General features: G+C 43.1%; 1 protein-coding gene and 2 long non-coding RNA genes across 3 annotated transcripts; 2 read left to right on the top strand and 1 right to left on the bottom strand.

The window, feature by feature from the left end:
* The first annotated feature begins 1977 nt into the window (after positions 1-1977).
* Positions 1978-2346, top strand: LOC103647567 (uncharacterized). Its single transcript, XR_562911.2, has 3 exons — positions 1978-1997; positions 2085-2169; positions 2250-2346. It is a non-coding gene; the product is annotated as an uncharacterized lncRNA (long non-coding RNA).
* A 13-nt stretch (positions 2347-2359) lies between these two features.
* LOC103647566 (uncharacterized) lies at positions 2360-2677 on the top strand. The gene is made up of 3 exons (XR_562910.2): positions 2360-2374; positions 2465-2536; positions 2636-2677. It is a non-coding gene; the product is annotated as an uncharacterized lncRNA (long non-coding RNA).
* An 8503-nt stretch (positions 2678-11180) lies between these two features.
* Positions 11181-12102, bottom strand: LOC103649195 (uncharacterized). Its single transcript, XM_008673518.2, has 5 exons — positions 11930-12102; positions 11710-11828; positions 11538-11615; positions 11400-11459; positions 11181-11261 (listed from the first exon to the last, which is right to left on the bottom strand). The coding sequence occupies exons 1-5, from the start codon at positions 12051-12053 to the stop codon at positions 11181-11183; spliced, it is 462 nt and encodes a 153-aa protein (XP_008671740.1). The 5' UTR covers positions 12054-12102.
* Between the last annotated feature and the right edge of the window lie 310 nt (positions 12103-12412).

Raw genomic sequence — 12412 nt, 5'->3', positions numbered from 1 at the left:
TTTGGATTCCATTTTTTCTTAAAATGATTTTTCTTACTACTATAACATGTAAAACCACTGTATCTATCCTGCACCATGTGAGGTGATTTTTGTTATTTACGTTATTATCTACTCCCTGTGTTCCTAATTATTGGTGACTTTGGCTTTTCTATAGTATAATATTCCAAACTTGTGTGTATTTTGGGTATTTATTGGGGTAGTGTAAAGTTTATATGCATACTTCCTGTATATAGAGGTTGATGCTATTTATCTAATGATAGTGGTAAGGCTTAGCTAATAGTATGCTTTGTGTACAGTGAGTTGCATCCGTTCACAATTCTCTTTCTCACATACTTCCTGTGTTCATGCTGCATTGCTGCTGAAAATCAGCATCGGTCAATAACTCCTTGAATGATGTTACATCCTGCCTATGTGGTGTACCTTTTACGAAAGGAAGATTGAAGAGAGCAGACAGACAGCTCTGCAAATCCTCCCTTTGCCATGTTTCCCGTTAATTAGCTCCCCCTCTACGGTCATCTATGCTTCATGTCGTCGTCTGCCCTGACCATTTCAGCCCTAGGAGGACTGCTATCATTATCTGTCCCACTATGTGTGCTCTTGTGCTCAGCTCCCGTGCCTTCGGGATGGTAGTATTGTGGGTCGGCGAGGAAGGAGAGCGCCACGACGACGTCACTGATCCCCGGCCGGCTGGCAGCGTCCTCCTGCAGGCACATGGACGCTGGTTGGAGTCGGTGCTGTAGCCCAGCAGCTTGACGAGGTTCGGGTGGTGTAGGAGGCTGAGCATCAGCACCTCGACGAGGAACTCGTTGTTGCCCTAGAGACCGTCCCTGTTCAGATGCTTCACGGCGATAACCTCTTCGGTGTCCTCGAGGAGCCCTTTGTACACCCGTCCGAAGCCGCCTTCTCCGAGCAGGTTCTGCGAGCTGAGCCCGTCCGTCGCGGCGCCCAACTGACTGAACGTCAGCGCCCTGCTGGGCATGTTTTGGTTGCTAACCCCTAGGCTCTCCTCTGCATGCGATGCATTGCATTAGCCTCTGCATGCGATGCATTTAATTTGAGTGTCTAGGTAATCGGATCGGATCTGTAATATATACCTGACTTGGCCGAAATGTCGTTGACGAGGTCCACCAGCCCGCCGCTCTCCTTCCTGGCCTTCATCTTCTGCATGCCATCCACCTCTGCATGATTTGCAGACTCGTGAACTACAAGCCTTAATCACATTCACACCTACAGTCTAAAATAAGTGCTCAACCAACCAACCCACACTGCTCATACGTCGTGCTATATCAATGCATTAGAGCATTTTACAATTTAGTTTAAAATATTTTCAAATGATGAAAGGTTTTGATGGAGCCAGCCGTATTGAACCGTGAAAGAGTTGCATTGGACAAGAAAAACAGGATGCCTATGTAAGTTATATTATAGACAATAGTTAACACAAGATTTCGCTATCAAATTTATATGAACGTTATTTAGTCGCATGTTTAATATAGCTTCAGGTTGTTCGACGACTATAGCGATGAAGATTTTTATGGGGTACAACAGAAGTATAGTATTGTCGCTCGAGTTGAAGTTAAATTCCCGATTGAACCACGTTATCGTGACAGGCAACATTACATTCTGTCTGACATCAATGTAAGACAACCCCTCTTTAGGTTTCATTTACATAACTATATATAATGTTCGTACCACAATCTATTTTGTGTTGAAATCAAATTAGGGAGCCAAGATCGAGGCCATTGCAACTCGGTATGAGATAGTCAAATACTTCAACAGTTTGCTCCATGAAAAGCATGTCTACAAGATGCACAACGTATGGTTTGGTCTTAATCCGGGTGCATTTAATTTTCGACATCTAAATGGTACCATGGAGTTGTATTTCACCCAACAAACTGTCGTAGAGCCATACGCTGTCCCAGTTCAAATGCCGCCATTTCCAAAACATATATTCTTGAACCTTGATGATATTGCCGAGCTACCAAACAGGACTTTAGTTGGTAAGCATATATCGATCTACTAACCCTATTAAAAATTCCTTTACACAAAATTGAGTATTAATCCATATTTAATTGTGCTTTTTGTAGACATTATGGCTATTGTAGTCCACTTGGATACAATCCATCGCACAATGTGGGGTACATTCAGGAAGATTGTTATAATGGATGCTAGGTATATTCCATTAATATATTACCAATATGATGTTAAATCTATTAGTACTAATAGATTCTTCACAAAATCAATGTCACAAGGTGGTCTTTACATACCATTAAAGTTTGGGGCGATTTACTAAACAAAAATGCACTCCGCTGGGCGTTGGCTAATGAGAATTATAGCATCATAATTGGGACTATGTTTCGTCGGTTCAGAAAACAAGGTACAACATATGTTTATGCCTTGCTAACACATTATTCACTATTTTTTCTTTTATAATGATTTATATTGAATATTAAATATGTTATTCTAGAGTGTCTCGAATCAACTGACCATACAACAATACACTTCAAACCGTTCCATCACAACACCCATTATTTTGAACGTAAGTATTTTCTAAGATTACCTACATCAAAATTATGTACTTGTTTTCATTATATTGTGAACTGAGTATACATGTGATTAAATGTTGCACTCATTGCAGCAATTCAAAAGGCTTTGGTGGCGCGGAACGATCGTCAGTTTGCCGTTTGATATCTTGACGACCAAAGGCGTAGATAGAGTCTGTAACTTTTGCAAATCTGAATTTTATGATGGAATACATGTACTGTTATTGATGCAACTTACATGTGTCAATATTTGTAAAACATTTTGTTCTACTGGGACATATCAATGAATAAGTGGAACATCAAATCACTTAGCCCGTACGTTTTCCATTTAGAACACTATATTGGTTTAATGTTGTGTCATTTTTGACATTAAAATTGTAACTTCGCTCGTGAAATTACGTCAAATATACAGATCAAATCCGGAACAATTTTAATGTACATTCGGTATACCGAAGCCCATCTATAGGAGCTAGGCGTGCTCCAGGAAGATATTCCACATCACCTGAGTTATGAAAACAATTACTTAGCGCGTCACCCATATCCATCTATGCAGTTCAAACTTGGAATATAATACACTATCTTATACAGACATCAATATCGTTCTCTTATCACCTCTCTCTAGGTCTTATCTCTTTACTCTCGGTTATGATGCTTGTTTCTATAACCTCTATTACCAAGGGCATCTTTTTTGATCTTCTATTCGCTTGGTTTATTGCAGTCATATCATTTCACCCTTAGTTCTTGCAGTATATTATTTTTATGCTCATGTTTTCTCGGGTACTGTTCTTGTTATAGATCAGATGGGACATAATGCCAGTCGCAAACCATTCACAGACATCTCTAGCAATATCATTAGAGGTAAAGGTCAATACACAAACTGACCATACATCGTCGAAACGTAGTAAGTAGGGAACACTAATACACAAACTTACATTATAGGTGATCAAAATGAATTGCTCGGACCAATGCTCGATGCTAAAGAGCGTAAGAGAAAAAGGGATAGGGAAAGATATGCAGCGATGTCCGTTGAACAAAAAAACGAGAAGAATAGGAAGCGTCGTGAAGCACGTCAACGAAACAAGGGACACAATGTGATACCCAATGTGTCAGGAGGCGATGAAAAATGTCCAATTTTAATTAATAAATCTACGCATAAACCTACAATTGGAAAGTAATTGTGTTCATATTTTATAGGTGACCAAAATGAATAGCTTAGGTTGTATAATCAGACACCAAGGCGGAAAGAGGGAAAGTTAGGTACATAAGAAAACGTAGAGCACTGCAAGCTAGCACTTTGAATCAGGGGTCCATCGCCATGGAGGTCCCAACATATACCTCTGAGGTTGTACACTCTACAGCAGATGTATCGGAACCTGATTCATCCTCTGATAACGCATGCGACTGGGTTATCCCTGAATACACCAGTACACCTTTCATGTCAGCTTCAACACAAACTGAGGATGTCGGTTCACCCGATATGTCTACTGAGCCACTAAGACGTAAACATCATGTTCTGCCTGGTGAAAGACAAGCTATCTTAGCTCGTCAAAACAAGAAATTTGAAGCAAACATTGCACGTAACGTGGCTACTTTGACTGAGGATACTATCAGTGACATCGGACAAATGGATGATTCGACACAACCCGGTTCAACTATAGAGATCAACAACACTAGTAATTATACTAACCAATTGTAAATGGATCTTGCACGACGACGATAAAATGTAGTCCGACTAAACGTGTGTTTCCATCAGTACAATATAGTAATACACGCCAAAGTGCGATCGTGGCAACAAATGGGAGTGCAAACATGGTCGAACAAAGAAGTGGGTTGGAGCAAAGCCAGTCGATCCCAAGGTTCATTTCCAATGGTAATTGTTAAAAATCTTTATTGAGGTTATATATTTTCTCAACCCTGAATGCCATGTCTTTTACTTGGATTGTATTTTCACGATCCAGTTGATGACGATGATGAGGGTGTCATATTTAGAGAGGATAATGATGAGAACGAGGGATATCTATTCGCTGGTAATTGTACTTATGTTAATTTCTATTACAATACCAATGCGTATCTAAATTCAAATGTCTTAATCGTTCTTTTCCAAAAAAATATTAGATGAGGACACTAACGAGGACTTCGACATAGATGGTACTCAAGATCAATCTGTTGTCACTGATGTGCCTGACCCGTACGACAAGGTCTACAGTAACATCCCTGAAGAAACACATATGCTGAAGCACGTTCCTGACTGTGGTTATTGCACTGCGAAGAAGTTTGAGTATGAGCCGCCTGGGTTTTGCTGTCGAGGTGGGAAGGTTGAGCTAGCCCCACTAGAGACCCCTCCCTAGCTCAGGAGGTTGTGGGATAGTGCAGACTCTGATGCTAGGCACTTTCGTGATAACATCAGGTTTTTTAATGGCCATTTTTCTTTCACTTCCCTATACTGTTGCCTCGACAGTATGACAACTAATATGAGGGATTCTGGTATATACACATTCCGTGCATAAGGCATGATGTACCATAATATCAAGTCATTCGGTAGTGAATGTGGGGCAGAGCATAAACACCTGGAGCTTTACTTTTACGATGATGATCCCAGTCTCGAGCATCGATACCGTAAGTGTCGTGAAGATCAGATTCAGAAAGACCAAGAGGTTATTAAACAAATAGTTGGCATACTTCGTGGAAATCCGTACTCTGAGCACCTTAGGAGCATGGGTCATGTTGAGAACCTTGCTGACTATCACATCGCATTGAACCTTGACCAGACGTTGAACCAGAAGACATATAACACACCTCTCACTTCGGAGGTGGCCGCTGTCTAGATCGAGGGGAGCGAACGGCGAGGCCAGTTCAGCAAGAGTGTTATGCTACATGGGAAGGATAGGTCAAGCCACGGCATCCGCTCATACCAAGGATGCTACGATGCGCTATCATATCCACTGTTCTTCCCTAGAGGTGAACTTGGATGGCATGCAAATATCCCAAAGGTGGTGTATCCATGGACAAAGTGGATGCATACTGGGCGATGCATAGGGCAAGTAATGGAAATGATGAAGATGCGGGTTAGTTGTTTCTTTGTAATTTCTAAGTTGTTCACATTATTAAATATTTTTTCGGCATCACTAAATAATCGATTCTTGCATATGCATAACCTCCTACCCATCTATGTGTGTCCGTGCGTGATTACTACTGCTACAAATTTCAGATACATCCAGGGGTATTCAATCCAATACTTCATGGTAAACGACTTTTCCAGCAGTTCGCTGTCGACACATACATTAAGATTGAGAGCTCCCGTTTAGATTTCATACGTAAGAAGCAGGATCGGTTAAGGGTAGACCTATACTAGGGCTTGGTGGATAGCATGTTAGATGGAGATGTTAGAGGAGAGAAGGTTGGAAAGCGAACTATGTTGTCACCGTCGTTTATTGGCGGTCCTCGTGACATGAGACGTCGATATATGGATGCTATGGCTCTGGTGCGGAAGTTTGGTAAACCAGACATCTTTCTTACCATGACATGTAACCCTAACTAGGATGAGATAAGGAGAGAGCTTCTACCTGGACAGACACCGCAAGATCGTCCTGATCTTGTAGTGCGTGTCTTTCATGCGAAACTACAGGAGCTAAAGCATAGGTTGACTAAACAGGATATACTCGGTAAAGTCCGAGCCTATGTCTACGTCGTGGAATTTCAGAAACGAGGTTTGCCACATGCCCATTTTCTACTCATCATGCAAAGGAAGTACAAGCTCACGTGCCCTGAACAGTATGACCTTTTGATCTCAGCTGAGATCCCGTCCAACAAGTACCCTGAACTGCGAAAGATGGTTATCAAGCATATGATGCATGGCCCGTGCGGGTCGCTAAACCCTAACTGCCCATGCACTAAGGGTCGTGCATCGTGCAAGAATCAATACCCCCGGCATTTCCATGAGGCAACCATGCAAGGGAAGGATTCATATCCTAATTACAGACGTCGTGACGATGGGCGTAAGGAAAAGGTTCGAGGATGTGAATTGGACAATAGATGGGTTGTCCCTTACAACCCTTACCTCCTTCGGCTCTTCAACTGTCACATCAATGTTGAGGAGTGTGGGAGCATCAAGGCTGTTAAGTACCTGTTCAAGTACATATACAAAGGCCATGATCGTGTGTCTGTTGTTATGAGAGATGCGGGTAAAGAAAATGGTGATGTAGATGAGATACAGCAGTATAGAGATGCAAGGTGGGTGACTCCTCCGGAAGCCTTACGGAGGATATATGGATTTGAGCTTAGTCAGAACTCTCCATCTGTGATGCAGCTGCAACTCCATCTTCCAAACATGCACATGGTGACGTTTCACGAGCGACAAATGGTCGAGCGAGTCGTCAACCGTCCAGGTGCTGATAGGTCAATGATTACAGCATATTTTGAGGCGAATAAGCTGTACGAGGAGGCTCGGGGCATCCTGTATCGTGACTTCCCTGAGTGGTACACTTGGCAGCAGGGCAAAGTGTGGCAAAGGAGGAAACAGAATATGGGTGGACAAGTCGGTAGAATCGTCTCTGCTCTACCATCTGAGGGGGAGCGCTTCTATCTTCGGCTCCTCCTAAATCATGTGACTGGTGCTACCTCCTATGTGGATCTAAGGACAGTAGACACTGACACACTACCATCGTTTCATGAGGCAGCACAAAGAAGGGGATTACTTGAAGCAGACAACACAATAGATGAGTGTCTCAATGAAGCTGCTCTTTACCAAATGCCATCAGCGCTACGGAGGTTGTTTGCAACGATACTGGTTTTCTGCGAGCCGAATGATGTGGCCGAATTGTGGCAGAGACACCTTGACACAATGTCCGAGTATTATCATCGTATTACTCAGAGCAAAACCCATTTGCAGCAGATGGTCTTGATTGACATTAGAAACATGTTGCAGTCAATGGGTAAAGACATAAAGACATTCCCTCTACCTGCTATCATCGATAGATATGATGATTCACAAGGTATTGATAGAGAGATTTACGAGGAGGAAATTATCGAGGCGACGACAGAAGATGTTGCTTTGCAAGAAACCCTAAATGAGGAGCAGAAGTCTGCCTATGAAAAGATCTTATCTGTTGTTGACACCAGTAATGGCGGTGTGTTCTTTGTGGATGGGCCTAGTGGTACTAGAAAGACTTATCTGTATAAGGCATTGCTTGCGGTGCTACGTAGTCAGGACAAGATTGCAGTTGCAACAGCTATATCTAGGGTTGCGGCTTCCATAATGCCTGGTGGGAGAACTGCCCATTCACGCTTCAAGATACCACTTACTATGGATGATGGTGCTATATGTACCTTCACGAAACAAAGTGGGACATCAAAGTTGCTACAGAAAGCGTCGCTCATTATTTGGGACGAGGCATCAATGGCTAAGAGACAATCAATTGAAGCGTTGGACAACAGCATGCGTGATATCATGGGACGCCCTGATCTGCCCTTTGGTGGGAAGACTATTGTGTTTGGGGGAGATTTCAGACAAGTACTCCCTGTTGTACGTAAAGGGTCAAGGGCTCAGATAGTTGCTGCCTCTCTACGAAGTTCTTACCTATGGGAATCAATGTGCCACCTAAAGCTTGTTCGCAACATGAGAGCAAAGAGCGACCCATGGTTTGCAGAATATTTGTTGCGTGTCGGTGGTGGAACTGAGGAAGTGAACAACGATGGTGATGTTCGTCTTCCAGATGAGGTATGTGTGCCATATACCGGTGATGACCGCGACCTTGACAGATTGATAGATGACATTTACCCCAGTCTAAACGAAAACATGTCTAATACAAGCTACATCACTTCAAGAGCAATATTGACTACTCGGAACGACTGGGTTGATATGATAAATATGAGGATGATCGATCGTTTCCAACGGGAGCAGATGATGTACCATAGCTTTGATACCGCGGTGGACGATCCTAATAACTATTATCCATCGGAATTCCTAAACACGCTGACTCCTAATGGACTACCCCCGCACGTTCTGAAGCTCAAAATTGGGTGCCCAATCATGTTGCTTAGGAATATAGACCCTGCTAACGGACTTTGCAACGGTACACGGCTGGTGGTACGTGGTTTCCAAAAAAAATAGTATCGATGCTGAAATTGTCCTTGGTCAGCATGCTGGAATGCGGGTTTTCTTGCCTCGTGTACCCCTGTGCCCTTCTGATGACGAGATGTTCCCTTTCCATTTTAAAAGGAAGCAGTTTCCGGTAAGACTAAGTTTCGCCATGACTGTTAACAAGTCTCAGGGACAGACAATTCCTAATGTTGCTGTGTACTTGCCCGAACCAGTATTCTCTCATGGCCAGCTATATGTTGCTCTCTCAAGGGCCACAACTCGATTGAATGTGAAGGTACTTGTAATTCCAGTCACTGATGATAAAATGAATAAGGGGGTGGAAAAGAAGTCAACAATAAATGGCGTAACATACACAAAGAATATTGTCTATAAGGAGGTCCTTACGCCGTAGCTGGACTGTGAATTTATTTCTGTTGGTATAATGTCTGTGAACTCGGCCAACACTGTATGTGAACACTATATTTCTAAATATGTGTGTGCTGGTATCGGATGTCATGAGCATCTTGCAGATCATGTGCGCGTTTGTGCGAGCGGCCTCATGGCGGCGCCGTCCTCGCCGTCGCGGCGATCCGCGTCCTCGTCCTCCCGGACCCGCGCCTGCGCCCGCTTCTCCACGTCCTCGTCCTCGGGCAGCAACGACACCCTGCGTGTACACCTCGTCTGTCGTCCGCCTACACGGAACAAGATAGGTTTCTCTTGTCAGCCAATAGCTCGAGCACATTGCGCTCGCAGACCCCCCCCCCCCCCCCCCCGCGCGCATGCCGCACGAGCTCACGTGGAGGGTGACGTCGACGACGAGGCAGAGCACGTGTGGTGTGAAAAAAGTGCTTTGCTCTACAAACCTATTTCATCTTCCCATGGGAAGCAATTATTGGAGAACCTTTAAGCGAGTTAATTAGTGCAAGAACAACAACCCAATAATCTACACAAGCACATGTTGCAAAATATCTGCAATTTATCACGATAGGAAGATTCAAAAGTTAGCACAATGCTACATAGAACTAAGAATAAGTAGCCAAACATAAATTTCAGGTCATCATATATTTACACCATTATTTTCTTCCCACTATTATGCACAAGGAAATCAACAAGCTGAGATGACTTCTTTGATGCTTCACATATCATATACTGCACCAAAACAAGGTTATGATTTTGTAGGGAACAGCTAGAATTCAAGAAAATCAAAACACAGTTATCATAAAAACAAGAAGTATATTGATTTGACCTCCAACCGAAGCCCTAATGGTGTTATGGATGGACCAAGCTCATGTTGTCCAGCAACTTTGCTTGTGGACTTTGCCTCTGTCTTAACCTCAACCCTTATAGGATTTCTCAACAGCCAATGATTTCCATATGCTCTTTCAATAATCTTATTTCGGTGATCCTTAATGATTTTTTCTTGAGGTTTGTAGAAGACTTCCATGTTTTCACTTTCTGCATTTGAATGTCCGCATGATTTTTCAGGATCACAGAATCCGCTTTCTAAAACTGCACTCGTTTTGGTTTCACCTCGTATAGCCTGATTATTCTAAAATGAAAAAAACATTATTGAGAAATATATGTCTGTGTATCGGCTGTTGATGTTAAATGTAGAAATTACTTACTGGCAGTTCCTGTGAACATATTGTGTCCTTTGTGACATCGTTATCATTGTTAATGTTTTTTTGATTAACAGGCCCAATTCTCTTGGCCTGATCTATTTTTTCTGTTTGATTTAATTCAATGACTTCATTAAGTGCACTCTTTATCTCTGGAACTTCAAAGTCATCCCAATTGAATTGCTCACAATCTGAATCCAAACTGTTTTCTTGACTTCTGTTTGAAATCTGGGGAAACAATCTTCTCCTTTTCAAACTCCTTTCCTTTTCAAGATATCTAATATACCGTTCCCCAAGAAGGTTACATAAACACATGACAGCTCCTCTTATCTTTCCGTTTGTTTTCAATAGTAGTGCCATCCTTCTAAGACATGTATGTGGTGGAGCTGGAAGATCAGAGAGAGACTTCCAAGGTACACGATAATATCTTGCCCCAAGTACTGCACGCACTCTAATGTATGCCATCAGCAGTTTTCTACAAATAATAATAAAATAGTCAGGACCATCGTGCATGATTGTCAACTTAAGTATTGAGGTTTACAAATACCTTTAAGTTTAGGCTGTTCTTCTCCCCTTTCACAACTTTTAGTACAATCAAAATCCATTTTGTACTCATCTTTCTCATTTTTTAATGAGAACTCAACCAGGATCAGGGGGACAAACTGTTTTGGCTCAAAAGGTTTTGTATAAGTCTTGGAACTTGGTTTTGTCTTCTGAATGAGGTCAAACTGTTTTGGCTGAATGAAGAGCAGGCAGATGATTGCTCCCTCCGATCCAATCGGTCGTCAGCATGGGTTTCGCTCGCATCCACATCTACCGTTGGAGGAAGAAGGCAGGGAGCCTTGCACCGACGATCGACCACTGCTTCCGCCTCTAGGGTGAAACGCAGCCTCTCGCGTGGAGGGGGGATGGCAAAGTGCCAAAGTGCTAGAGGCAGGCAGCTCAAAGAAAATCCCACACTGGTATTGACGACTGACCCTCATCGCCATTCTGATGGTCAATCTGGGGGGTTGGCTCCACAAACTGCAACGCATGCATATCACCAGGATATCCTTGAAGGAGCGTACAGACCATTTAATTCATATTTCAGTAAATGCATGGCATGCCGTCACTCTACAGTGGGCAAGAACTTCAAATGCAAAGGGCAAACACATAACTCACCTGGGTCAGTTGACCATTCCCGGTAAACGGCTGCTGTTGCAAGGTAGGAGCCGAGGAAGCCTGCATGCAACACTACCATGAGAATCTCGACGCTAAATCCAACACGATAAGAGATTTACGTTACAGGTGAGCACGTACCTGATCGAATTGGTTCAGATTGTCGTGAAGGTTCTGCGAGCTACCTGGCCCGAAATTGTGGTCAAGCACATAATGTCCCTGCGTGATAAAAGCATCAGCTGACGTACCAGCTTTCCAGACTAAACAAGGGAGGTATAGTAATAGTTACCGTCCTGCTTAAGAATGAATTCACCTGCATCAATTGGTCTGGGATGAACTGGTTTGAAGCGTTGCTCGGTTCTGAATGGAAACTTGCTTGTCCGATATTCAACTCTCTTCCTGTTGGCCCACCATCTATTGCATCAGGTTGCCCTTTTGTTAATGACAATAAACAAAAATGTTAGTGTTCAGATTTGCATGCAGGACATCAGAGACAAAAATCCTTAACAGAATCTACAAACACGCGCGCGCACCTTTTTTTGCTTTCTTTCGCTTGTTGGTATCTAAACCATTTCTTCGGCGAGCGACTTCACACTTCTTTCCAGTAGAACCAATACCTTCAAGGCCACCGCTAAGTAGATAGTCATTCTCAGCCATGCGAGTTAATTGGTCAGTAAGGGAGTGGCCAGATGACTTGTCAGACAGCGTAGATAACAGCGTAGATAACAGAGTCCGCTAGGACTAGGATGAACAGTTTCCATGTGGCGTGAACAAGGCTCTTACTTAACAGAGAGTTAAGGAGGGCGGTACGATGATAATCGGTGAGGTATGTATGTATGCACGTTCGTTCAAGAAGATCCGGCCACCTCGCATGCCAGATCGACCTAGTTGTGCCGTCGATCAGTTACACCAGGAGGTATGTTCTTGTGACATGCAGCGTAACGGCTCAAAAGGAGGTATGAAGCACCTGGCCATTTGAAAACTCATATATTAGGTTGTCGGTAGCCTTATTGTCA

This window comes from Zea mays, chromosome 2, assembly GCF_902167145.1.
Source record: "Zea mays cultivar B73 chromosome 2, Zm-B73-REFERENCE-NAM-5.0, whole genome shotgun sequence".
Lineage (NCBI taxonomy): Eukaryota > Viridiplantae > Streptophyta > Magnoliopsida > Poales > Poaceae > Zea > Zea mays.
The sequence above is the reverse complement of the archived record's forward strand: the minus strand, read 5'-3'. Positions and strand labels throughout refer to the sequence as shown.

Bases quoted from the DNA above. Each gene is read 5' to 3' on its own strand.
- LOC103649195 (XM_008673518.2), bottom strand. From the start codon at position 12,053: ATGGCTGAGAATGACTATCTACTTAGCGGTGGCCTTGAAGGTATTGGT. The intron at 11,460-11,537 runs GTACGTGCTCAC...TGTTGCATGCAG, and splicing joins ATCTGAACCAATTCGATCAG to GCTTCCTCGGCTCCTACCTT. The intron at 11,262-11,399 runs GTGAGTTATGTG...CATGCGTTGCAG, and splicing joins GGAATGGTCAACTGACCCAG to TTTGTGGAGCCAACCCCCCA.